Genomic DNA, 26891 nt, shown 5'->3' with positions numbered 1-26891 from the left:
TGTTTAAACTCATCTCCAAGTGTGCATGGTAGTTAATTTCCACAATATGAATTTAACTTAGCGCAGATCCAAAATACTCTGGGTATTTTGGACTAGATTGAGTTGTTTTATCAGTGGCAGTGTGAGGTGAGAAATAACATGGACTTGGCAAGACAAACAGCAATAATTTACAGCAGATGTCCTTTACAACCTCTTAAACAGAGGACATGATTTTATGTACATTACTGACTATAAAAGATCTATTGACTATAGTATGCTACATACTAATAAAGACATTATCGAATGTGATGCCTGGAGTCTTAAGATTTGAGAAAACTGTTTGAAAACAGTCATTATTTTTGCAATTCCATTTGGTGACGCAAGTGGTGCAGAAATGCAGCTTTATTAAGAATGTGGCTTTCAGTTTACACAATATCTGCATATTGCTCAAATTTCCAACAAAATGTGTTCAAAAAATCATAAGATGTGTTGGATCTATCTGCAGATCTTCATTTGAATGCAACAGATTTTGCTACGAGTCTATAACAGTAAATTAGACAGTATTGAGAACACAGCTAAACATCTGTCAAGGACTCAAGGATGCCTGTGACGTCATCAGCTCACGTATGAAGTCATTGCACTGCAGTCTCAAAGCCCCTTGAGAGTCAGCGTAGGTAATGAAATTATTCTCTAAGCCTCAGGATAAACAAACATTAAAGAACAGTGATAGAAAGAGTGGGAAAGTGAGTGGAATACAGATTAGCCTCCAACTGGGTAAAGCCTGCTGTTTAAAATGAGACACAAGAGGTCTTGTCACCACTCCATGAACATCATGTTTAAAAACGTGATGTAACTAACAGCCTGATAGTTACATCAGATAATCAGTGTTGTAATGACATTATCACTACAGACTCAGAGTGATTGGTCTAAAAAATTCTGCGGTTCAATTTCAGTTTCTGCCCTAAATCAGCCGAGAAAACGCCATTGAGATAAATGGGAACCCTGAACACTCTCTGATAGACAAGCAGAGAGTGTTTCTGTATAGCTTTCTATATAACTAGACAAAAAGGAATGCCCATTCCCCTGGCTTTTTTTCTGTTTACAAAACCAGTGTCATCAAAAAGAAACCTATTTCAGGGATGTCTGTTAGGGGGTAAATTAAAGTGTGTATTTCAATTAAAAGGTTTCTTAGAGCACCTTGAAATAATTTCATGATGGGAAACATGCATGCTAATTTAAGTCCAACTGAAACACTTGGCAACTTTAAACCTGCCTTACTTTGTGGGTCAGTCAGTTCTTTGAGCAATTCAAAGAGTCGTAAACGACCACAGGGTTGTTGCTTCAACAACATAAGGTGTTTGCCCCGAAGGGCTATTTTAGGGTCCGTTGTATTCAGAGAATGGCTGCACTGTTGATTCACCTGCATCTACTGTGAGTCAGCTTTATGAAGGCCAGTGAGGAGCCCTGTACAGCCTGTCAACCTGTCACTCTCCTTGAGTGTGTGTATATGTGTGTGTGTGTGTGTGTGAAAGAGATCACTCCTGCAGAGGTAAACTAATCCTGCCCTAAAGAAAGCCTTGCACCCAGAGTAAAGAGCAGAAGGGACAGCTGGATGGGGTTAGTGGGTGTCTCGCCGTGCCATGAAATAGCTGCCAAAAATAAAATGATTTGTTTCTGGAGGTTACGTTAGCTTGCTTGCTCCTTTAGGGCTGTTAATAGACATAGAAGGATAGTCTGTGGGTCAAAAAGGCAAGTGAAAAATGGTCTTCTTTTTTAAATTCTCCCTCTATCTTTCTGAAGCAGCTCAGGGGGACAAATGTAAAGGATTTCTGGGAATTGCATGGTATTTGTAGGGCGGCATGCATGGGGCAGGGCATGGAAGGGGACGCTACAATGTAGCCGGCAGGCATTGGAGGTATTTCTCAGCTGATCTGTACTGTCCGGGAAACAGGTCACAGGTACAACCTCTGACCTCACAAGGGGGGGGACACCCAACCTCTCAATCAAATTGGCAACACCACACCCCTGACTCCTAAACAAATAACTTAAAAGCGTTAAGAGGGCAGATCATATGCTATGATGTAACTAAGCAACAAAACAGTGAGTGCTCATGGGAAAACATGTCGCACAGGAGAATGGTTTGGTGAAAATCTGTTACGTAATCTTTAAATGTGAGTCACTTCTCATTTGAATACATAGTACAGTTTGTGATCAGTGTAATGAGTGTAACTGTATAATTGCTCTGTGTGACTCAGTTATATTAAGGCTAGGGACACACCTGAGGTTACTGTGACAGCTCGTATGTCAGTAAGTGTACTTCATGATACTGTGAGGTTAACACGTGGTCAGGGCAAAGTGAGTGTCTTGAAGGTGGATTAGTTTGAAGCTGAATTACTGGACTCCTCGCTGTGCAGGGCATACACTTGGGTCCATGGGGAAAACTTTAGCCTTAGGATCACGATGGGGATCCATCTGTGCTGTGAGTATGACGTGGTACTATATACGCACTGTTGTACAGACACCATGCCCCCATAATCGCACTGTGCCATCAAGCTAGAGGCTATCAGCCTTTGTGATTTCATAGTAATGACAGCACAGATGGTCGCAGATGGCAGGGTGGCATGGAAAGATGCAGACCCAACAAACTTTCTGACTATTTTAGCATTGGACCTCACACAGTTCATATTTGCACATATTCTCTTGGTTACCTTTTGTAGTTTTGAGTTTTGTTGTAAAGGAGAATAATTTTGAATGTAAGACAAATTGGAGATTATTTCAGTAGCCAGTATTGTTTTTTAGAGGTGCTTGTTATGGCCCTAAACTGCGCTATGGATATCAATGAAAGCTTACATTTTGAGGCTTGTTTTTGGGAGGTGAAAATCTCAAAGACTGAATTGAACAAAAGATTATATAGGTACCAAAAAATCAGAGAGACTTGGTAGTTTGCTCTTTTGCCGGTAAGTATCCGCCCACAACACCATTGCAGCATTGTGTTTTTTAATGTTCATAGAATTATTTCAATGGGGTCCAAAGTTGTTTAGATCCCAAATATCTTCAAATGATCTTTGTTTGTTTGGAACGACAATTGGGTAAAGATCACTTGGTAATTATTTATAGGCAGTTTGTGCACTTCTATGAACATGGGATTGAACACACAATGCTCTTATATGAGCAACCCTCTAGCATTTAATAACGTAACTTGAGAAGCAGAGAGCAGCTCGGGTGGCATGCATGAAAACCCTCCATTTCTCTCATAGGATTTCTGTAGTCAATAAATTTGCTCTTGTGAATAAAGTGTCCACGGTGTGGAAGTGATTAGTTTTCCAGATTTATAGATTTATCCGTTTAGTGTGAAGGAGCATCAGTACCACACTCAACATGGCTATGGGGAGCTTTCATAATTTAGGTAAATCACATTTACCCCAAACACTTTATGTTTTTTTGGCTCTCACGTCGAAAGTGCCAGAGAAACTCAATAAGATCTTAAAGCTCTGCTTATTTTCATTTGTGCTCAAAGTTGCTCCATGATTAGCCAGTATAGGCCCAGGATGACCCCACCCCCCCAAAAAAAATAAAAAAAATAAAAAAAAACTCCCATGCATGAATACGACTCTGGTCTATCCGACAATTCAGCGGTCTATTTGGTATAGACTGAAAAGAATGAAAATAAAATAAACTACAAAGACATTATTAGAGGCGGTAGAACACCCTGAACTTTCCATTAGGTTATGTCATTTTAAACTGATCAAATGTTTGTTTTATGGGTGAGTAGAATATTAAATTATACAGTTACAAAAGTTATTTGGGTTTCATTTTTGTCACTGACTGCAATACCATTTTAACTGTATCTGTTTATATAAGCTAGTGTGAACTTCTTCCTGGGGAAATGTGATGTGTATAAGTCTGATAACTAATTTGGTCTTCATAATTAATGAAGTGATCAAGAATAAGACAACAGTCTACATAAGCTGAAAATCATCACGGCAAGGCAGTATTTGTTGGAATTATGGAGTGACTTGGTTTTAGTGACTGAAATGGTGATCAGTGGCTGGTGTTTGAGGTGGTGTAGTGGAGTATAATAATTTTCCTGACTTCAACCCTGTATGATAATGCTAACATAAATTCCATAGGCTAACATAGGTGTCCCAGATTACACAAGTTCTCACAATATGATAATAATGGAAAAGACCATTCTATGTATAGCTTAGTTTTTTTCAACAGAAGCTTTGCTGTAATTTATAAGTAAACAGATACGATTCTCTTGACTGAATGAGTGCTGATGGAGAGACCGCTAATCCTGTTGTTTAACCAGAGTGATACAGAGTAGGTCTCTTCGTGCATTGTGAAAATATAGCTGTAGAGTTGAGTAGTAGAAGATCAAACACAGAAAAGGGTGGTTCGTACAGCGGATCAATTACAGAGTGACAGTACTCATTACTTTGGAAGGAGGAGTCAAACTGAGCGTCTTTCTCTTTCTCGCACACACACACACACACACACACACACACACACACACACACACACACACACACACACACACACACACACACACACACACACACACACACACACACACACACACACACAATTTCGTTTTCAACCCCATCAATTATTAAGCAGTGTAATTTTACTTTGCCACACATCTACTCTATACTCATGCCCTGGCCTAGCTTTGCTAACAGAAGGCTTGGGTGATCATACTTGAGTTAACAAGTCTCAAGCGCCTCATAATTACAGAGATCTAAAAGCCAATGGTGTCCAAACCGCATCAGCTGCTGCAAATGCATTTTTTATTGACTTCTCTTCCACGTAAATACACATTTTATTCAACGGAAGTGAAGTATGAACAGGAAACTGGTTGGATTGTTAGCGGAATGGAGACAGCCGATGTCTATCAGTGAAGAACGTGCTGGGCTGTGTTTAAAGCTTTCACTTACAATATTGCATCGGAGGCAAATCTTTTAAGGTAAGCAAAGGACAGTTTTAAACAGAAGTAGAGCATAACAGAGGTGGTTTTAATAAATAGACTTGGTGTCAATTGGTGAATTTCAAATTAAGCAGCACTGAAAAAAAATCAATATTACTCTCTTGGGAAAAAGCAAGAGCAGAAGATTAGAAATGTGGATTTATTACAACCACTAAGATTAACCATTAAGATTGAGAGCTCTGTCACATTGGAACTCAAAAAGGCAGAAACCTTCTGGCAATGAGAGAGACACAAAGTTTCTGTGATAAAGATAAAAATATTCAAAAGTTGTATTACTTACTCATGTGATGAGCTCTACTACACAACCTAGTGAGCTTTCTTGCTGCCCACATAGCATTCTGGAGCAGCATCTTAACCTATTTGGGACAATCTACATAGGCAACAACTACAGGCATCATTCAAAAAAGGCTTTGGGAGATTCCGAGAACCGTGTGATAATCTAATAAACAAATGTGGATTTAAAAGTCAGTTTTTATCATTTGAAACAAATTTAGTTACATTTCAGTATTGAATGAATTTAATTGATTATTTTTCTTCCTTAATTCTCTATCTTGGATTTATTTTTTTCAGTTTGTTGCTGTGCATAACGTGATGCTTCCTTAGAATGTAGTGCATAATTGTTGCATAAGACTTGCTGGGCCAGCATTCGTATTGTGAGCAAAGCTACTGTTTGATGCTTGCAAAAGCTATAAGTAGGCATCTTGGTTTTGGTGAGTGAGCCTCTAGTCATTGTATTTATAAAAAATGTATTTAGTTTCGATGTCACTCTCTAAACATGAGGTTAAATATTAGGTAACATTCTCGTTTGCTAAAAAAATTGCATCAGATAAGACTCATGTCCACCCCTCAGACTGAAAGAAAAAAAATGAGCCACACCTCATGCTTATCTCCGCTTGATTATACTGTGATGACCAAAACTGCACATTACACTCCATCATGTTTACTCTGGTGGAGTGAATGAGAGTGTAAACACAGCTGCAGGAAATTCAAAGCTGTTTTTATCCCAGCAGGAATGGCTGTGGTACTTTATATCCTTGCAGCGTCAATTCATTTGCTTCATTGAAACATTTCAGTGGCTTCCCACCTGACACTGAAGTACCAAGTTCATAGTCAGCTGGGTTGTTCTTTTGCTTTGGTGCTGAGGGAAGTTTGTTTGATGGATGCCACTTTCTGCTCTCCCTCAGTCTAAAGGAATTTTGTTTTTTTTTACTTTTTATGAATGAATGGATTCATAAAAAGCTCTGTGTAGTTCATGCTGTTTTCGGTGTGTACCTAGATAGAATACAGCTCCTGCCTATCTGGTGTATATACTGCCCGGCCCGCCAAAAAAGTCACTGTTTAGATTTAATAGGCAAATGCTTAAGAGTCAATGACTGGATCATTATTGCAGTGATTATTATGTCTCTAGCATGTTATATGGTTTCTTAAACTACCATGTAGGATTTGTTGGAGTAGACTTTACAGAGTGCTTGACTTTTACACTGTCAATACAATATTTTGACCAAAAATTGATGCACCTCTTGACCTCTTGAGTAAATAAATGTTGTGATGTTATTTCAATCAAGAGGTGCATACATTGTTGGTCACGATCTTCACTGTAAAAATGAATGCGAATGAATATGCTAAATCTAATCAATAAAATTGAGGCAACAGATTACAAGCAATATTATTAATTAAATTTAACAAATTAGAATTGAGTAATAATTAACCAAATTAATTCCTTAAAAATTAACCATTTAAAATGAGTAAAATTTACCCATTTTCTTAAACAAAAATATCGGAATAACAGACTGACGTCAAAGATGAATTAAGAACACTTTTTTTTATTGCCAACATTGAAGACACCTGATGTTAACAAGCCGAATCACTGAAGGAGAAAACCGTAATTGGCATGTTACCATTATGGTGATCAGTGTTTGCTTACGTTGGGCTCTTGACTCTTAAATCATTGACTTTAGATTTTGTTTGGCTGTTGTACTTCAGTTATAACAGCCAGATGAACAACTAGAAAAGGTGATCTGATGGTGTTTGTTATGTTTTAACATAATCATTATTTCACTATCATTTGACCTGAATCACTGAACTCATATTTCTCAGTTAAGTTTACTTTATATTTAAAAGTAAATAATTATAGGAGCCCTGTTATTGTACAGCTTCATATTTTTAGCGTTTTCAATGAGACCAAATCAATAATAAGACAATTTTTAAAGGTACTTTATGTTGGCACACACAGACATCAAGAATTAGCGTATAAATCTCAACAATGGTGACAAACAGATCAACTCTGAACACAAGCTCATTATTTATTCATGCAGCAATGCATGATGGGAGCCATGAATGAGTTTTGATTGGTGGCACGCAGAATGCACTGCAACATGCTTTATAATTGTCACCATTGTTGAGATTCACAGGCTGATTCTTGATGTCTGTGTGTCTAAAAACAAACAAAAAAAATAATAATTGTATTTGAGATATGTTTAAAAAATTCTTAGGATTACATTGTAAAGGTTACAAATACTATACTGTACAAGGACAGTGCTGCTATAATTAATAAAGTAAACCTAAATTGGGCTCTATATGAGTTCCATGATTCAGGTCAAATGATTGTGAAATAATGATTATGTTAAAACACAACCAACACCATCAGATCACCTTTTCTATTTGTTCATCTGACTGTTATAACTGAAGTACAACAACCAAACAAATTCTAAAGCCAATGATTTAAGAGTCAAGAGCCCAACTAAAGCAAACATTAATCTCCATAATGGTAACATACCAATTATGGTTTTCTCCTTCAGTGATTCGGCTTGTTAACATCAGGTGTCTTCAATGTTGGCAATAAAAAAAAGTGTTCTTAATTCATATTTTTGTTTAAAAAAATGTGTAAATTTTACTCATTTTAAATGGTTAACTTTTAAGGAATTAATATGGTTAATTATTACTCAATTCTAATTTGTTAAATTTAATTAATAATATTGCTTGTAATCTGTTGCCTCAATTTTATTGATTAGATTTAGCATATTCATTCGTATTCATTTTTACAGTGTTGTATTGACAGTGTAAAGGTCAAGCACTCTGTAAAGTCTACTCCAGCACATCCCAAAGACTTTCAATAAATTTAAGGTCTGGACTCAGAGGTGCCAATTCATGTGTGAAAATTATTCTTCATGCTCCCTCCCAACCATTCTTTCACAATCTGAGCCTGATGAACCTTGGTATTGTCATCCTGGAATATGGCCATAATGTGTCCTCCTACATGGTTGTTTCAGAAATGAAAAGCAACACACTCCATTAATTAGGGTTTGAAGAACTGTTGGCAAACATATAATGCTAGAAACATAATAATCACTGAAATAATGATCCAATCATTGACTCTTAAACATTTGCCTATTTAAATCCAGACAACGATTTTTTTCTTTCTTTTTTTGGCCGGGTTGAGTATATTTAAAATTCTTCATCGATTTGTCTAAAACACACTTTAATTCACTTTACTTTGAAAATGGTTCAAATGGTTTTGTTGAGAATTTTTTTTGGACTTTTTGTTAATCTATTCCCAATAGCCACTGTACAGTAAACATCAGTAAAGAGTGACAGTTAAACAGCAGTGGGGGATATTTAAAAAGTGATGCTCCGTCTCAGGTTGGGGGTCTGGTGTCTTTTTTTATTTGTGCAGATGGAACTCTCATGCTAGTTCCACCCCCGCAGTGAGAGATCAAGGGATTGGATGTTGTATTCATCGCTCTTCTAATGAGCTCATTGGTCCACAGGTCTGTAGCTAACCTTGTTTGTAAGAACTACACTTTGGGTAATTGAGCCTTCAGCATCATCAATCAAATGGATGTGCCAAGAACCATTTCAGCTTGAGCTTCTTTTTGTGTTAGCTATGCCAAAGATGGTGGCATGTTACCAGCAAATGGCATGACAACAATAGCCATGAATTTAAATATCAAAAACAAATTGTAACTTGAACTACACCTGTTCCTGCCTTGTAAACTCTGGCTTTTGTTGGATGCAAACAAGGCCTCTGATATTCAGGTTGATAATCGAGATTCATTGTTGCCAGGCAACACATTATTTGCACAGTCCTGAACTGGTCTCTGTAGTTTGGTTAAGGGCTACTCAGTGTACACAAGATTACAGACGGGCTCAATGATGGCTCTTTAAACAAGCACAATGTTATCGTGTGCCAGAGAACATATGTGCAGCGTGTTGTGCTGAAATCTATCGTTCTGTACAAAGTCACTGAAAGTGGCTCAAACTGGATTACTGCAACAGAGCAGGACAAATGTGTGCTTTGTTAGTTAGCTCCCTCTGTAATTAATCCGTTTGGACACTTTCTACAGGCCAGATGTTGCTCCAGCAGCCATGGAGACAATGCTTAGTATGCTAGAGGCAACGTTTGACTGAATTTAAGATGAGAGAAGACTTTGAATACAACCAGGGTTTCCTTGTTTGTGGCAACAAGTACAAAAATGAACACCCCCTTCTTCAGCACTGTGCTTTTAATAGCCTTGCATCTGCATGCAAAACCATGCCCCTGGACAGAAGGGTATCCCAAAGGCAGGAAATAATGGGAATAATTACTGGAAAGGACAGATCCTTTTCCCTTTAGCACAAGGCACTGAACCATTCAAGTGTGGCTAATTTTGCCTGTGTGCTTTGATCCAATGCACAAATGAAGATGCATCAAACCCCTCACTGAGCAGTGACAAATCATAACCCATTCATGCAAAACACAATGAAATTTATAAAAAGCCTCATATTTAAAAGCTATAATGTCTTATTAAAGTGCAGAGAAAGAATTTTGATTCTGGGCATTAATACATTCATGCAAAACTCTGACATATAGTAAATGATGAGAAAACAGTGTGAGGTAGCATGTGAAAATCAGTCATTTATAGCACAATAACATTTTGTAGCAAAAGTCTGTTTGAGTCACTGCCTCTCATCTTATATATGTATCATATTTGATTCACTGCTGCCGTGAATAGCCAAAGCTGATGATTTTCAGAGGCGTTTCTGAGCTTTTCTTTAAGAATCCACCAGATGGCTGTAAAAATAAACCCTGCTAAATATGTGCAGTGTGTGTGGGTGACTATGTGACAGAGGAGCTGACAAAAATATGCTCCATTGCCTCAGGCAACTTTCTTTGGGAGACGGATCTGTAATGTACACAGAGAGAGAAAGGAACACAATGTGGACGAGTACAGAATGTGAGCGTGCTTTTGTACATGTCAGTGTTGAAATTTTATCCTGTAAACTACAATTATATGGTAACGAGGTGACAGGTATATTTTTCATATTTCAGCTACTGACATTTTTTCTCTTTATTTTTACTTGCATTTCATTTTCATTTACACTCTTCATGGCATTACAAATAGCTTACTTTTTGAACAAGAATAATAGTGAAAGCATTATATTTAATGTTAATTCATGTGTATAGGGAAGTGGGTTGAGGTAATTCCATACAAACAGTACTGGAGTCTCTGTCGAAGACTAATCTCAAAGGTACATCCTGTCTTTTCATGTGAACACATGTTAATATTTGCTCAGTCTGCATGGGCTGGGAGTCTGCATGCTAATATAGTCTAACGTGTGAACATGACTCATTTATTATGTAACTATCCACCATTTTTTGAGTCTCTCATCAGTCAGGCTGTGTGTCAGGAGTGTTGATTTGCAAGACAGCTCTCCAGTCCCAGTACCTATTGATTTTTTCCATTGATGTGAGGGGATGACAACAGATCGAATCACTAAACATCACACAGGCTCATTTCATATATCTGACTGTATTATTAACCAGATGGCAATGGTACCTCAGCCATCTGTGCTTTTGTTCTGGCCCAAAATCCCAATTGGCCAAAAGGAGTTTGTAGGCGCTGAGATACCTGCCACCTGTTTTGAGCTTTATGCAAATAGAGTGAATATAAACTGGTACCTGACTGAAATGGGTTTGATGTTTGTGGGTAATTTATTATATAGTAAGATGGAGTACTCTAATGTGTTTGGGGTTTAATTAATTGATGTACATCTGATGAGTCTTTTAATAACTGATGAGAGTTATTATTATGTCTGTTGTTAATACAAGGATACTGTAGCTCTGTTCCAAAATCTAGTGTGATCTCTTGCTGTCTTAAAGACAGCTGCCTTGTAAACCGTTTATAAATGCTTTATAGAGGCACCAACCACATGTGTCACACTACTTAACTCTTGACAATTGATTTAAATAGAGTTTGATTTTAGAATGTTGCTAAGCTAATGGCACGATACCCTAATAAGAGTAATAATAAGCACATAAAAATACTGTTCATAGATAATCTAGTTTAAAATATACTTTATTTTAATGGTGATATCAATCAACTTTTCTTTTGCCTCGTCCACTGTCTTGTATTATTTTGTCTCAATGCATTCACTTGGTTTTGGAACAAAGCAAGAGTGTACAGAAAAGAGGATGTGCTTTTTATCTTTTGTTCAGTGACAGAACATGATGGAATCCGTAAAAACTCTCAGGTGTGTGTGGGTGCTTTTAAAAAGCTCTCATGTGTATACTATCTGTCGGTCTGGATATTATTATGAGGTGTTTTGTCTGTAGAGTTCATTACTGTTACAGCAGAGCAGGTGAGGTTATACATGCTTTAATTAGTCACCAGGGGGAACATATACTTGTATCTTTGGTTCATTCGGGCTTTTAGCACACAGCTTTTGTGTTTCTTTTTTTCTTTTCATTTTATCGTGATGACTAGTACAGAAAAGTGCTTATATGGTGAACCTGGGTATTTTGTGGTATGTCTATAAGGCATAAACTTATAGCAGCATGTACTGTTCTCCGATTTTAGGTTGACAGAGAGACTTACTGTATGTGCAATGCAAATCAACCCTGACATAAATTAAACTCGACTTATATGTATAAAAGCAAGCTGATTAAAACAAACTACAATCTAAAATTAAACTGATAATGTGAGAACCATCGATCCATGTTTGCTGGATTTTTATCCACATATTTAGAAGGTTTTTACTGCATCCATGTTCCTCAGTGCCAAGCGGAGAAAGCTGAGTCTGGAATCACCACACATTCCCAGAGCACCATTCTAATGCCTGGATGCTCCAGTAGTTATAAAAGCAAAACAAGCTAAATATAGACCAAGGCTTGCATCCTCCCCCTAAGCTGATGGCGTAAGTACGACAAGACATCATGGTACTGAGCAAGGTACTACCATTTTATCAATCCATTATCATATCTGTAGTCTGTGATTCAGACGGCCTGCCCACAATCTGTTTGCTAACTATCTGCTGCATATTGCTCACAAAACAAGGAAGTACTTTGTCAGCCTGGACAGTTCTGATCTGATTGGCTGGCTTTACAAAGCTTCCGGGAGCAAGGGGGCACAGTATTTTTAGTCTACCTGAAACAAAGTAATGTTTACAAGGTACTGGACTGATACAAGGAGAGCTTTTAAGGATGAAATAATCACTGGATTTGCCAACCGTTTGCCAGGTTAGTGACATCAAATAATTGAAAAATGTTGAGAGTTTTCTGTGTGGCACTTAGTAACTTAACTAGATATCCATGAGCAGAACTACTTTTTTACTGACTTATGTCTGTGAAATAGGATTTTTTTTTTTAAAGATGATACATATTTTCCAAAAAAAATCTGTTTCTGGATTGCTGTACCTTTATTTATTCCATTAATTATTTATTCATTTGTATTTGTATTTTCTTGGATGTCTGTTGGTATATTTCAGATAAACTCGCCCCTGACACCTAAAAACATAAGGAATTTTAGTTGGTCATTTTGCATGTCAGTCAGACAGTGTCTAAAAGAACTCAACTGCAAATAACACCTTCAATTGCTATCACACTTCTGCAGGTCCTTTCACAGCTTTTAGTCTTGAGTGCTATGCCTCTGTGATTGGGTTCTTTGTCTCAGCAAATGGGTTCTGTCAGCCCTTTGATTTCTCACTATCAGAAACTACAAGGCAATGATGTGAGAGTTAACAAAACCCCAAGATCAACCCTTCTTACGCTCCCCACATAGAATGACCCAATGCTGTTATCAATGGCCCAATTCCTTACATAGTGCTTATTGATGTTTCCCAGTAACTGCAGTGACAAATGCCATGATAGCCATCCCAGCATACCCTGCTGACCACAGCCTGACATGTGACACTACATTAGCTTGCTTCCTGGGGGGATGGACAAGGGAGATGATTGTGGCTTGTGTTTACTTTGTATTTTACTTTTTTACCGAGTATACTAACAGTATGCTGCTCCTTGCTTTCTTGTTTGTTTTAGAGACTGGAAGTTAACTCAGATTTGATAGTAAATTATCTAAAATAACTGCCTTAAAATCAGTGCTGTAAAATAAATTTTTTTTTCTGTTAGGCCAATGATGAAACTGAGATGATATTATCATTTTATGTTAAAATACTGAGCCTGAAACTGACGGTATCTCCAAACATTCAGAGTTAGGGGTGCATAATCATAATCAAAATCATATATTTTGGGATATCAGATACCACTATCTAAAGACTGGATTATCTACATTGTGTTGAAACTCCAAAAACAGGTCAATCAGAGGAATAAGATCAATTATTCTCATTGTGCTTTATTGATGCATAACTTGTTAAAGACTCTTCAGATAATGCAGATTCAATCACATCACACATAACCTAATCATTGTAGAATGTGCTTTGATATGTAGGCCGCATATGAACGGGTTTATATTTTTTATCTGTAGTCATTTAATGATCACCCGCAGCATTAGTGGACACACTTTTTGAGTACAACTTAATTTAATGTTTAGTAATAATCTAATGTTTGCTGTTTGGGAACTAAATGTACAGTACAAATGGAGGCTGTAATGTTTCTGCACTCACTCCACCCTCTAGTGGACAGTAATTTAAATTGTCATGCCAAAATAAAACATGCTGTTAGTGTAAAAAGAAATTAATAATTAAAAATGTTATATGCATTTATATACGGACATAAAACATTCTCTAATGTCAATAGGAAAGGCAGAAAATAAAAAAAACTAAACTAAACCAATTAGGTATAAGTGTAAGTTTTATTCCTACTAAAAACATTTGTAAGAGGAGGTAAAATAGTCAGTGGGTCAATAAAACCAAATAAAAAGATACAGAAAGATATAAGGCAACATAATTTAATATTATTTAAGGCAATTTATGAGTGATACTTTTTATAGAGATTTAACATTTTATCATCATTCATAGGGGCAAACAAGAATTAAACAGCTCTGTTCATGTGATTAATTACTACACCCATGTAAAAATGTTTACAAGAAAGTCTGCATGCACTTTCCTTTATTGACGACTCTCTGTAAAATACCTACTCTTTTTTAGACCCTTCAAACTCAAAAGTAAATTGAAATTGTTTGCTTTTACTGTGTATAAAGTGACCAGGATTGAAAGCATAAAAAAAAAAAAAAAAAAACGATCTCATGAAATATACTAGCATACAGTATAAACAAATGTGGCATCAAGTGAGTTGGTGCGGTGGACTCTGGGAGTATGGCAAGCCATTTCAGCATGTAGGCCTATTTTTCTGTTTTTTATTTAGTAGTAGACTTACCAATTTTGTAACTTTTTTTAACAAATAACAGAAATATTATAAAAGATTTGAGTAATTACAACTAACTAAAAAAAAGTAGTATTTAATGGATAAGATTAATAGAATGGATAAGTAATAATAGAATAGTGAATAGATCGGCGTATAACAATTGGAGTACGTATTAGTACCACATTAATGGTTACTGGTGACTTTGTAATCAAGGGCCTGGTTTCCAATAAGCAAAACTAGCAGGTAAAAGCGGTTGTGCACAAATGGCGCGCAAATCACAGTACTGTGTGATAAGATTTGTTCGAGCCACTCCCATCACTTTGCCGATGAGAAAATGTGTGACCCGTTTGAATAATTAACTTTTTTAAATGCCATGGCAAAAAGGCAAATATCTAAAGCTGTCACATACAAAGACCCGATGAAAAAAAGGAGAAAACATTTACTAGAATGTATCATGCTTTATTGTAGTTACAGTTAGCCTACTGTGGTAAATTGTGTTTGGTAAAACTTGTACAATTAATAATGAATAATCTGTAAAGGGAATAGATTTTTCCCTATACAACGGTATGTTATGTTATAAATGTGTTGCTGTTTTTCATAACACATGCTATATAGTGGTATATAATGGTATTATGTAATGCTATATACAATTCAAACCGTTATAGACATTAGCCACTGTTGAAAGATATACTATTCATATATATATATATATATATATATATATATATATATATATATATATATATATATATATCCTATTAATGTAAATGCGGCTTGCCGCACGGGGGGGAAGAAAAGAGGGTGGAGGCGAACGAGGGTGATAGATAAGTCCAGACAACACCCTAAACCGGTTTAAAGTATATTCCTAGTTACTGTGTGTGAGAGAATGCCACGGGCCGCGCAGAATTTCCGAGGCCCAAAAGTGCGGAGCTGTACAGAGCCATGCGAGCGTCTTTGTTTGTTTTGCACGTTTCCAAGCGATGATAACGCGAATTCGGTTAGCGTTTGAGGAAGCAGCCCCTAGAGTTGGCTTGCTCAGGTCTGGATGTATCTGATTGGAGTAGCAGCAGTCAGAGTGGGTGATCACAGGGAGGAGGGGAGAGACTCTGAAGTGGCTTTTCTGCGTGTGTGTGTGTGATTCTCCAGCGGCCATGTTAACCAAGAAACCCTGCGCTGCCGCTGCTGCTACTGCTGTCTACCCGACTGGTAAGGAACCCAATTCCTGGATCTAAGAGGGCGACGCCGGGCTCGTTAATTCTCCGGATTGGATTTTGGAGATGGATTATTTATCCGATTTAAATGTTCCATAACGCGTGTAAGGCTCGCAGCGTTTCGTTTTATTGCTCGTGGTGACTATAGGGCTGAGTACAGTAGCTATAATCCCTGGTAACACCATTAAAAAAACGGCTGTTTTCGTATTCAGTAAATTGTTCCTGTTGCTATAGTGACTAACGCTAACGTTATATTTAAAAATTCAAGCGCTTTGGATTAATGGCTCTTAGATTTATTGGGGGTTGTATAGCTATTGTGTCTGTAGCCTATAACGTTACAAGGTTTTCATTGTGCTAATGTTGGTTTTCGTTTGTTAAAATTGTGTAAATAAAATCTGGTTCACTTTAAATTTCTTAATTGATTTATACAGCTGATGAATCCATAGGCTACATGTAACGGGGCTAGTTTTCCTTTTCTGGACGAACTAGCCTTTTGTTTTAATATCTTTTTTGCCTTTTAAAAATACTGACAGGTTAAAGCAATTGTGTAAACAGTTTTCCGAATACGTTTGCTAATTTCCACAGGCAAAGGGGGTGAGATTTGCCAGCTACAGTCTTCCCCCGGACTGGGCATCGGGGGTCCCCGGGCTGTAGCAGGGACTGAAGCCACATCACCCGTCACACTACCACCACTCAGGAACAGCAACTCTCTCACGGTAAAATTAACCTTCTTGCTTGCACTTTCCACAATTCATGCCTCCTGAGTCCTCCTTTGTTCTCATAATCTGAGTTTTGCTACAATGTTAGCATATATTTTGTTATGTATGTATGTGTGTGTGTGTGTATATATATATATAAACACATGATATTTCCCTTCCTAAAGTAAAAGCTGCTATTTATTTTTATGTAGAAAGATACTGTCTGACACAACATTATAATATTTTCAAAGTTAAGTAAATAATTGGTGTTTATATTGTAAAATGTACTAAGTATTAAAATATTTACATTGTATTAGTTTACTGTGTGTATTTTCCTACACTTTTAGATTAATATTAGAGGTAAATGTACCTGAAGAAACCATTTTCAGTCTAATTTCAATTGATTTGGTGCTCTTCACAATAAATGTTTACAATTTTCACAATAAACGTTTCACTAGTTTTACAAAGAATAGTTCCTTACAAATTACACTGAGCGATATAAAGGTTACAGTTAACCCATTAGCTTTGACAGCCCTAAAAAAATAAATGTATTAAAATCTTTTTTTCTCTCTTTCTTTAAAATTTTCTGCAGACCCCTCTAGGGTGCTCTCTTGCGGCCTTCTGAGGGCCTCTCAAACCCCAGTTTGAAAAACCCTTTTTTATAGCATGTGTTATTAAGGGCCCTTAAGCAAGGGTCCATGATTCATACAGAATGCAAACCTGTTACTGTATTTTGAGTATTTTGTATGCACATCATTGCTTATACAGTAAGTGACTTCGTGAATGCAGCTAGTGGAGTACAAAATAATCAGATTGTATGTCAATTTTGTGAGTTGTTACATTATCAATGCATGACAAAAAGGGTCTTCTCTGAGTCTTATATGGATACAGAATTACAATGTAATGATTAGACCGTGCACTGTACTTGGAAGGTATGCATTTTTAAGAGACAGTAGCAAGAAGACTGACAGTAGTTTAAAGATGTTGAAAACCAAAATGCATGTTTTTGATAAATTAATTTGATATTAATTCCGAAGAAAGGCATGGAATATAAGTTTAAACGGTGTAAAAATATTCAGATATGAGCAGTAGTAATGATCAGTGGCTCTCTTAGAGTCATTGGTTGATGTATTGTGTGGAGATCTTGCCATTGGTGGGGGATGGGAAATTCTCAGGCCATCAGTGTGAAGCCAACAGGCACAGCTGAAATCTGTCATCAAGTGAATTTCCTTATGTAAAGCCATACATCCAAAATCTTAATCCATTCACTGCATGTTGTAGGACTAAAAAACATGATATTTTAGGGAAAAATTTGTAAGTTTGCTAAAACACATGCAATGCACGACAATGAAATGCTGCGCAATAATTAGTTTATTAATAATGTTTAAAGAATTGCAGTTTATGTAAATGTATTTGACTCATCACTGAATTAAATCAAATAATTGGATCAATGCCATTTATGACTAAGTAGCTGTGAGTTCTTTATTTAGCTGCCATTCTATTAGGGGTAAATATAGACACAGACTCGCATGGTAGGCACATTTGTACGTGTGCATAGTCTTACAAAACAGAATTCCTGCCACATGTAATGAATCAAATTACATCTCAGCATTGTATTTGTAAATCTAGCTCGTCAATCAACATTTATGTTTTACGAAATTTAATTGCTAAGCTAAGATGGAAATTTATGAATTTCCATATGTCTTATTTCAGTGAATAAAAAATAAATAAAATAAAAATATGCTTAATGATTGAATGAGAACTTTTTCAGGTTTCTGCAGATGCAATTATAACAAAATAAGCTTATTGGGAATTATAACTTCCATCTTGCTCTCGGTTATTACTTAAATGGTGATTAGGTGTCATGATGAGCTATGATTTGATGATGCTTATTGCTTAAGTTAACAGTAATGATTTCGAAGGGCAGTACGTCGGGCTCATTCCTACTTAGTCATGTAACAGATTACATCAACAAATTAGAGCTGATTGTGTATACATATAAGATCTTAAAAATCATTTCTGATGTGTTTTTCAAATGTCAAATTCACAGTCAAGTTATTGTATGGGAATTAGCAGGACATTAAGGGACACACTATGTGTTGATTTTGAAGTTTAGAAGGTTACTTCCAATTATATATATGTCGAAAGTTTTAGATCAGCCAGCCACTCATGTAAGAAGACATTCTAGTCTTCAAGTTTTATAGTAATTACAAGGACAGCAATACTTCTGTCTTTATTGTTCTGTATGTTAAAATATCTGTCTAGTTAGTTTTGAGTCTCATACCTTTTAGGTAAATTAACATCATTGAGGGCAGTTGAGTCACAGCCTTTTAGCACTCTTTTCAAGCTGTATATGTATTTTGCAGAGTAGTGAGCATTAGAATGATTGCCATGTTCACTACATTTCCTAGACAAAATGTGTATTTTGTTCGACTCCAGTTGTGTCCTCTACAGCTGCCAGCAAGCATGCATTTTCTACGACCCCACCACCTGTTCAGATCCTGTTTGAATTATCCAGCAGGGCGACCAATTTCAAAAGGTTGAAATTGAAGCTTTATTCAGATTCATTTTTAGTTGCAGAGGCTAATTTAAATCTCATTAATCTATTGTGTATGATGCATGAGCTCAATAGTCTGTCAGTGTGATACATTTTTACTGTAGATAACTATATAGCTACTCTTTATGATGGCTGGTAAATGATCAAGAATGTCCTGCCTTAGCTAATACTTAAATCTATGCTTAATATCATGAGCTTATTTAAAACAGTGTGTGATTTATTTTGTGACACTAAATATTGGTTTACTGATTTAAGATTAGATATTGGTTATATTTATATTTGAATGATACAAATGATTTTCTAGAAGCCTGTCATTAAACAGGACATCATTGACTACGTTTACATGCAGCCAATAACCCGTTCAAAACCGGGATATTAGCAATAACCCGGTCACGCACGGCCATGTAAACGCCGGCAAAAACCCGAATATGCTCATATCCCGGATTTTAAAAACCCGGATATGATACCTGGGGTACCCCTTTTCTAACCCGAATTTTTGGTCATGTAAATGCGTATCGGCATATCCCCATAATGATTTGTGTTCTGCGCATGTTCTATTCGCAAGGAATCTTGGGGTGTATTCACACCAGGAAAGTCTGATAGTTCACTTGCTTTGGTCCGGACCAAATAAATGTTTGTTTGTTTTTTGGTACGGTTCGCTTTCACACTCTTTTTGCAAGTGAACCAAAATTTGTAAACAAAACCACACGTGTGTCGTGCCGACGCGGTGTCATTGGTTGTTGCGTTAAATCTTACCCAGATACAATAGTGCTATTTTCTGATTGGCTAACAACACCAGAGGAGACGCGCTTGATTCCTGCCGGTTCCACAGTGAGAGCGGCGCGGCCAGAGTTTTGGCATATTAAATATATTACAAATAGTTTTTTCAGCGTGAGAAATGCAATGTGTGGCGGGAGAGCGTGACAAAAGACCGAAATAAGTGACTGTTACGCTCAATGCGTGACACTTGAGAGCCCTGTCACTCATTCATTCATTCATTCCATTCCAATGATGCACACACGACGCGCAGAAAGATGCGCAACAGTATCGTGTGGCCAGACAGTGCGCCGGAATGGAATGTAGTAGGCTACAACAGATCACTTTCCCATAACGCAACTCCGAATACGGAAGCCTGTTAACTCAAAGGCGCAGTGCTTTCTTGCAATTGGGTCGGTTCATGTTGACACCGTAAACGAACCGTACCAGAGTTCGTTTGGAACCGTACCGAGACCACCTCTTCAGGTGGGTCTCGGTTCGGTTGTTTGGTCCGCACCCGAGTTCGATTGCTGTATTCACACCTGCCCACAAGGTCCACACCAAGGGGGTAAACGAACTAGAGTTCGATTCAATCTAACCAAACAAGGCAGGTGTGAATACACCCTCAGTCTTTTGAGTAGAAGAACTTCTCGGCGCATACAAAAACCTGCGTGCAGTGTACCGGAAGTAAACATGGCGAGACGCAGCACAGCATACTTTTGGAGCGAGGTCAGTACCAGCACCAAAGCGCAAACAAAGGCGATCGCTATCTGCCCCGAACTATTCATTATCCGTGTGCTGCTGCTGTTGTTGTTGTCTTTGGATACAGGAAGAAAAATCGTAAATGACGCATATTGCGTCTTAAGGTTGTCCGTACTCCGTCCACAAGCTAACCGTGCATCGCCGTTTACATCGGGATATTCCAATTCCATGTATACAGGAGAAACTCTCTGCTCACGCATGTAAACGGGTTATTCCTAATGTTTCAGAAACCCGAATAGTGACCTTAACCCGACCATAACCCAAATATTGGCTGCATGTAAACGTAGTCATTGTCACCATTTTAGTTTTGCGTGAAACAGGGCCAAAGCAAAAAATATGCCTGTATTTTGAGTGATTTTAGAGCAGATCGTGTCAGAGCCTTTGGATTTAGAGTTCAAGCTGGGCATTTATTTTTATCTTCAGTCAGAGGTGTAAAAACATCAGTACTTGCCATCTGGGTATTGGAGATAGGTAGAGATAAAAAAGGATCTGTAAAAATCAGAAGTCTTGCAATGACCAGATATGCTTTTACACTTGGAGATTATCACTCTCTCTGCATGTGAATACGGAAAGGCTGAGATTAGACGATAAAGCACAGTTAAGTGGATCATGAATATTATCATCCAAAACACAAAAATAAATGCTAATCCGTTAAAAGTACTTGGCTGAAATAACAGGACAACAGTCATGTCAAGGGGAGTCATGTTCAAATGTGTAAGAGTTAACGGTCTCTATAAAATGAGAAGGATGCTGCAAACATCTAACTGAAGCAACAGGATGTCCTTGTAAAAACAAGATTCAGAGGTAATCACATTATCAAGGAAGTAAGCGTCTTGCAGGGCAGGAGATTCAGGAAAGCAGGAAAATCATGTTAATGAACTTAAATAAACAACAACAAAAAAACTTCCAAGTCTCCCATAGCTGAATTCCACATGCTAAAAACTAGGTATTGTCTAACATCAAATAGCATTTAAATGGAAAGGTTGAGAATCACACTACACGCATTGGACACCAAATCTCTTCGATCAGTTATTTAACATACTGAAGCAAATTATACAAACCAGCAGGACCCGTCATGTGTCGGAAGTCTATGCATAACAAGGGATACACAGAAGTGCCCAGTATGTTTTTATTCTGCAATTTTTGTCAATCAAGCTGTTCTTTTCCCTCTATGGACTATTTCCTGATCTCTGGTCTTTAGGATAGGAAGCTTCATTTCTATTGATCCACCAACAATAGACAAGGAGGATTTTGTTGTACATTGGGTTGTACTTTGTCCAAACTTTGCTAAGCACAAGAATCAAGTTAATAATGCATGCAAATAGCCTGTTGTAGAGAATCATGGAAAAACTTCTGCCGGGATTGACAGGGTTGGAATGCCTTGAATATTTAAGCCATTATATGGCTGGCTCTTTTATGTCAAATCTAAATGTGTATATTATCAGCAGTGTGTCCTTAATTTATTTAGGAAACAATCCTGAAATGATGCCTCTTGCATTTGTTTTACCTTATCCAGGCTGGAGGCAATAAGCACACAATGAATGACCATCTGCACGTCGGGAATCACCAGCAGATCCACGTCCAACAGCTGTTTGAGGAGAACAGCAACAAACGGACAGTGTTGACTGCACAACCCAACGGGTTGACACCTGTTGGTAGAGCAGGTCTGGCCATGCCGGAGAAGCAGCAAGAAAGCAGCCAGTGTCGACAAGGCAGCTCAACTTCCATCAAATCAACTGAAAGCAAACCTAAGCCAGCGCCTTTGACTCCTGAGCAGGGCATGAAACAGTACATGTCAAAGCTTTCAGTGTTTGAACACCAAGAAATCTTCAGCTACCCTGAGGTCTATTTTATAGGTCCAAATGCGAAGAAAAGACAAGGTGTAGTTGGAGGGTCTAACAATGGAGGTTATGACGATGATCAGGGCTCCTATATTCATGTGCCCCATGACCATATATCATATAGGTATGAGGTACTAAAGGTTATTGGTAAAGGCAGTTTTGGCCAGGTGGTGAAGGCCTATGACCACAAGAACCACCAGCAGGTGGCCCTGAAAATGGTGCGAAACGAAAAGCGATTCCATCGCCAAGCAGCAGAGGAAATTCGCATTCTGGAACATTTGCGCAAGCAGGATAAGGACTCCACCATGAATGTCATCCACATGCTGGAGAACTTTACATTCCGCAACCATATCTGCATGACGTTTGAGTTGCTCAGCATGAACCTCTATGAGCTCATCAAGAAAAACAAGTTTCAGGGCTTTAGTTTGCCACTAGTGCGCAAGTTTGCACACTCCATCTTACAGTGTCTGGACTCCCTGCACAAAAACAGAATTATTCACTGCGACCTCAAACCTGAGAATATCCTTCTGAAGCAGCAGGGGCGCAGTGGGATAAAAGTGATCGACTTCGGCTCTAGCTGTTATGAGCATCAACGGGTCTACACTTACATACAGTCACGCTTCTACAGGGCCCCAGAGGTCATTCTGGGTGCTCGATATGGGATGCCAATTGATATGTGGAGCTTAGGTTGTATCTTAGCGGAATTACTTACAGGGTACCCTCTCTTGCCTGGAGAAGATGAAGGTGACCAACTAGCATGTGTCATAGAGCTGTTGGGTATGCCCTCCCAGAAGCTACTGGATTCATCAAAGAGAGCAAAAAATTTTATCAGTTCGAAGGGATGTCCCCGTTATTGCACAGTCACAACCTTACCTGATGGATCAGTGGGGTTGAATGGGGGAAGGTCACGTAGGGGCAAACTCAGAGGTCCACCAGGCAGCAGGGACTGGGTGACAGCACTCAAAGGCTGTGATGACCCACTCTTCTTGGACTTTCTAAAACAGTGTCTAGAGTGGGACCCGTCCCTGCGTATGACCCCTAGTCAGGCCCTCCGCCACCCATGGCTCAGAAGACGCTTGCCAAAACCTCCCACTGGGGAGAAAACCACCGTAAAGCGGATCACTGAGGGTACTGGTGCTATAACTTCAATCTCCAAATTACCTCCCCCTTCTGGCTCAGCCACAAAGTTAAGGACTAACATGGCACAAATGACTGATGCCAATGGGAATATACAACAAAGGACAGTGTTGCCAAAATTAGTCAGCTGAACACTACTTTTTTTTTCTTTTAAATGATGATATTGGAAATTGTTATTGATTTTGAAAAGCTGAGCATTCAGAAGCATGTTTTTTTAGGAATGAGAGTCATTAATGCATATACACCATTAATGAACTGCTTTGTAGCAGATTTAGTTGGATTTTTTCTAGGAAAGCTCAAATGGCCAAGAAAGGGGGAACAACACTTTAAAGTTTTTATCTCAGGACTTTGCTGAATGTTGCTTTGAAGGAGCAGTCTGGTTCTACAATCTGGTCTATAATAACAGAAAGTCCCACTTTGGTTTAATACCTACATATTGTAGCATAACAAAGTAAATGGCCTTGCCACTATGAAGTAATGGTACATTGTTTTGTGTGCTTCTGAGAATTTAATCACCACCCTCAGATCCTGTCAGATAAATAGTGTGTTAAAGGTTAAAAATGCATTTACTAAAAGCTATTCGATCTGAGACCTGTTGCATTGCAGCCTAATGTTGTCAATATCAAGGCAAGATAATTTTATAAAGCACTCTAAGAGACTATGTAAGGGAAACAGGTAAAATGGAGAGTGGATGTTGCAGACTGTAATGAGGTAGCAAAGGGAATCAATGTTTACATGATAGACTTGGTATGTGCCTATAAATCTCTTGACATTCCTTAAAGACATTAAATGAGGAAAAAAGAGTGTCTAGATTGATGGCAAGTTTAAAGGAATTTATGCGACTAAATGGGAGACGATACTCAGGAGTACTTGACACTCATGTAATTATAAGCTATTCGCTGGAAGAATTGCTTTTGACAGTGTACTGTCCTGGAAGGGGAAAAAAACTTTGGTGCTTTACCTTTTTTATGTATGATGTTTTTTATATCTTGAAACGTAACGCTTATGGAACAAAACGGTGTTGTGTAATCAGTTGAGTGAAGACTTAGTTTGCAGATTAGGTCAAGTTCAAAAATTTACTTTTTTTGGTCTTGTCTCTAAAATGAATGCTTTTTTTGCTGTGATTAGGACTAAGAATTTAAGAATAGGAAAGCAGAACATTGCATTTACTTTAATGCAAGCAAGTAATCATGCATGATAAACATTTGAGATGGACAAGGTTATATCAGAGTATGTCACGATTGAAGTCTTGAAACAAATTTATAACCACAAAGACAAGATGGCAACATTGCATATCATCATATTGTTTCATAATCATTGTGTGGACTTGCTAATATGAGGCCAGAGTTAAAATTCTTAAAGGTTGTTCCCTTTTTAAAAAATAATGTTACAAATAAGTTATTGATAACACTTTTCCCCCAAATCCAAACCAGTTGGATTTGAAAAAGAATATTTCTCTTTAGAACACAAAGACTGGCCATTTTTGTAGCATTTGTGATATGGAAAGAATAATTTGACTGACATGGGTGTAAAAGCTTAGTAAGTTTAACTTATTTACTTCATTTTATTGTGTCAATGAAGAGCTAATATAGGTGGAACCAGTGGAGGTGGCTTGTGTATCAATGGATTGATTTACGGTGCAATGCACAAAAAATATATCTGCCACTACTTTGAAATCCTACTCTAGCAGGGGGTAGTCCTGCTTAATTTCACCCAGTCATGGATTGGGGGTGTGGAAGGGGTCAAACTATGGGCTGTCAGGGAGACCAGCAAAGCTGTAATGCTCATGTTGATCCCTCCTCCCCCACTAGAGGCTGGCACAGTGCCCACCAGGCCTACTGCACACTGCACAGGGCCTAAGGCCCTTTTGGACACCCATAGTGCTTTACAAATGCAGACATTACCTGCCAACATCAGCAGGCATTTCACAATGTACTTTACACTGTTTTTATTGTTCTGTGAATTGACAGCAGTGTGGAGTAATTGTGCCCTTAGGTTTCATACAATGTGCCTTTGGTAATCAATGCCATTCATTTTATTTCAAACAACATCTCTCCTTTCCGTTTACTTTGAAAGACTCATGGTGATTCTCTTGCACATGTTTGAGCGTTGCCCAAAGATTGGCTACTTCCCAAACCTTGTTAAATGGGACTTGGGAACAACTGGCCGCACAGTAGAGGTTGTATGCAGTTCAGACACACACTTTTTTCTACTATGATTTGAGAGTAAACAAATAACTTTAGGCCCTTTTTCCACCAGGGTTGTCTTAGTAAGAGACAACAATCACTGACATAGAACAAGTGTCTTCACCACTGCATGCATGTTATCTTAACATCACAAGTATTCAAGGTGATACATTTGGTTGATTTTATTTCAATAGAAATGAGAACACATTTTAATATTTTACCTCAGACTGTTGTGATATTCTTGTACTTTACGAATCCAGGGCATTTGGTACATACCAAAGTGCATTCCTTTCTGTGTTAGTGGTTATGTGGGAAAAGAAGCCAGATTTTCTCTTTTTACCTGCTCTGTGGAGAGGGAAGGATGCTTGAGCTCTATTAGACAGTCACATCACCTGTTAAAATGTCTGACAGATGTAGCATACCTCCAAATCTCCTGTTATTTGACATGGCTGGATGTATCTTTTGAGCAGTAAAAACTGCCACCCCATGAAATACAGTTAGTAAGTTGTCATCCTTGTGTGCAATACTGTGGTAGCATTGTTGGGGAAAATCAAACCACATGTCTGAAAGTTACATTTTAAAAGGATATGCTTTTTACAGTTTTTAAATGTATGCCCCAACTCTTGAATCTAGCTACCCACTGTCAGCTTCATTTTTTTAAATCAGATCTTTAACAGAGGAAAAAAGTTGGCAATGTTTATATTCAGCCACAGAAATGTACTGTACATATGTGAATTTGTTGAGAATTCGATGTGGATGTGTACATATGTATAATGTTTTCAATTCGTGAAATGCTGCTGAAAACACTACATATATTGCTGTAGTGGGGGTTTAATGTTGGCGGCCAGTTTAATGATACTGTATGTATTGTACAGCTGATGGAAGAAGAGTTTTTTTCTAGTGATCATTTGTTAAATTTTACTGTGTGGCTGAAATATATTAATAAAAGTTTTAATGTCAATCTTTACAAAATGCGGTTTGTGGTGACATCTCTAAGCAATATGAATAAACTAAAAGCTAAGCTAACTATGTTTATACAACACCGTTTTCAACTAAAAATTGAAAAGTTTTGGCCATTCATTTACACAACAACGGTGTTTTGAAGGCCTAAAAAAATGATTTTTTTTGAAAATGCTAACGTTATTATTTTCTGTGTAAACTACAAAAAACGCTAATTTGTGAAAGCAGTGACGTCATCCA

The 26891-nt window shown here is 37.8% G+C and overlaps 1 protein-coding gene across 2 annotated transcripts; it reads left to right on the top strand.

The window, feature by feature from the left end:
- Positions 1-15328: 15328 nt before the first annotated feature.
- Positions 15329-26663, top strand: dyrk2 (dual-specificity tyrosine-(Y)-phosphorylation regulated kinase 2). 2 transcript variants are annotated; one of them, XM_077234570.1, is made up of 3 exons: positions 15329-15749; positions 16340-16470; positions 22044-26663. In XM_077234570.1, exons 1-3 carry the CDS (start codon positions 15695-15697, stop codon positions 23634-23636), a joined length of 1779 nt encoding a protein of 592 aa, XP_077090685.1. In that variant the 5' UTR covers positions 15329-15694; the 3' UTR covers positions 23637-26663. The 2 variants fall into 2 exon arrangements, with proteins under 2 accessions (XP_077090685.1, XP_077090686.1); XM_077234571.1 differs by having other exon boundaries at positions 15363-15858.
- Positions 26664-26891: the final 228 nt, after the last annotated feature.

Source organism: Siphateles boraxobius, unplaced genomic scaffold (assembly GCF_051911475.1).
Source record: "Siphateles boraxobius isolate OS27281-9 unplaced genomic scaffold, OSU_SipBor_1 19, whole genome shotgun sequence".
NCBI classification, from domain to species: Eukaryota; Metazoa; Chordata; class Actinopteri; order Cypriniformes; family Leuciscidae; genus Siphateles; species Siphateles boraxobius.
This window is presented reverse-complemented; position numbering and strand designations above follow the sequence as displayed.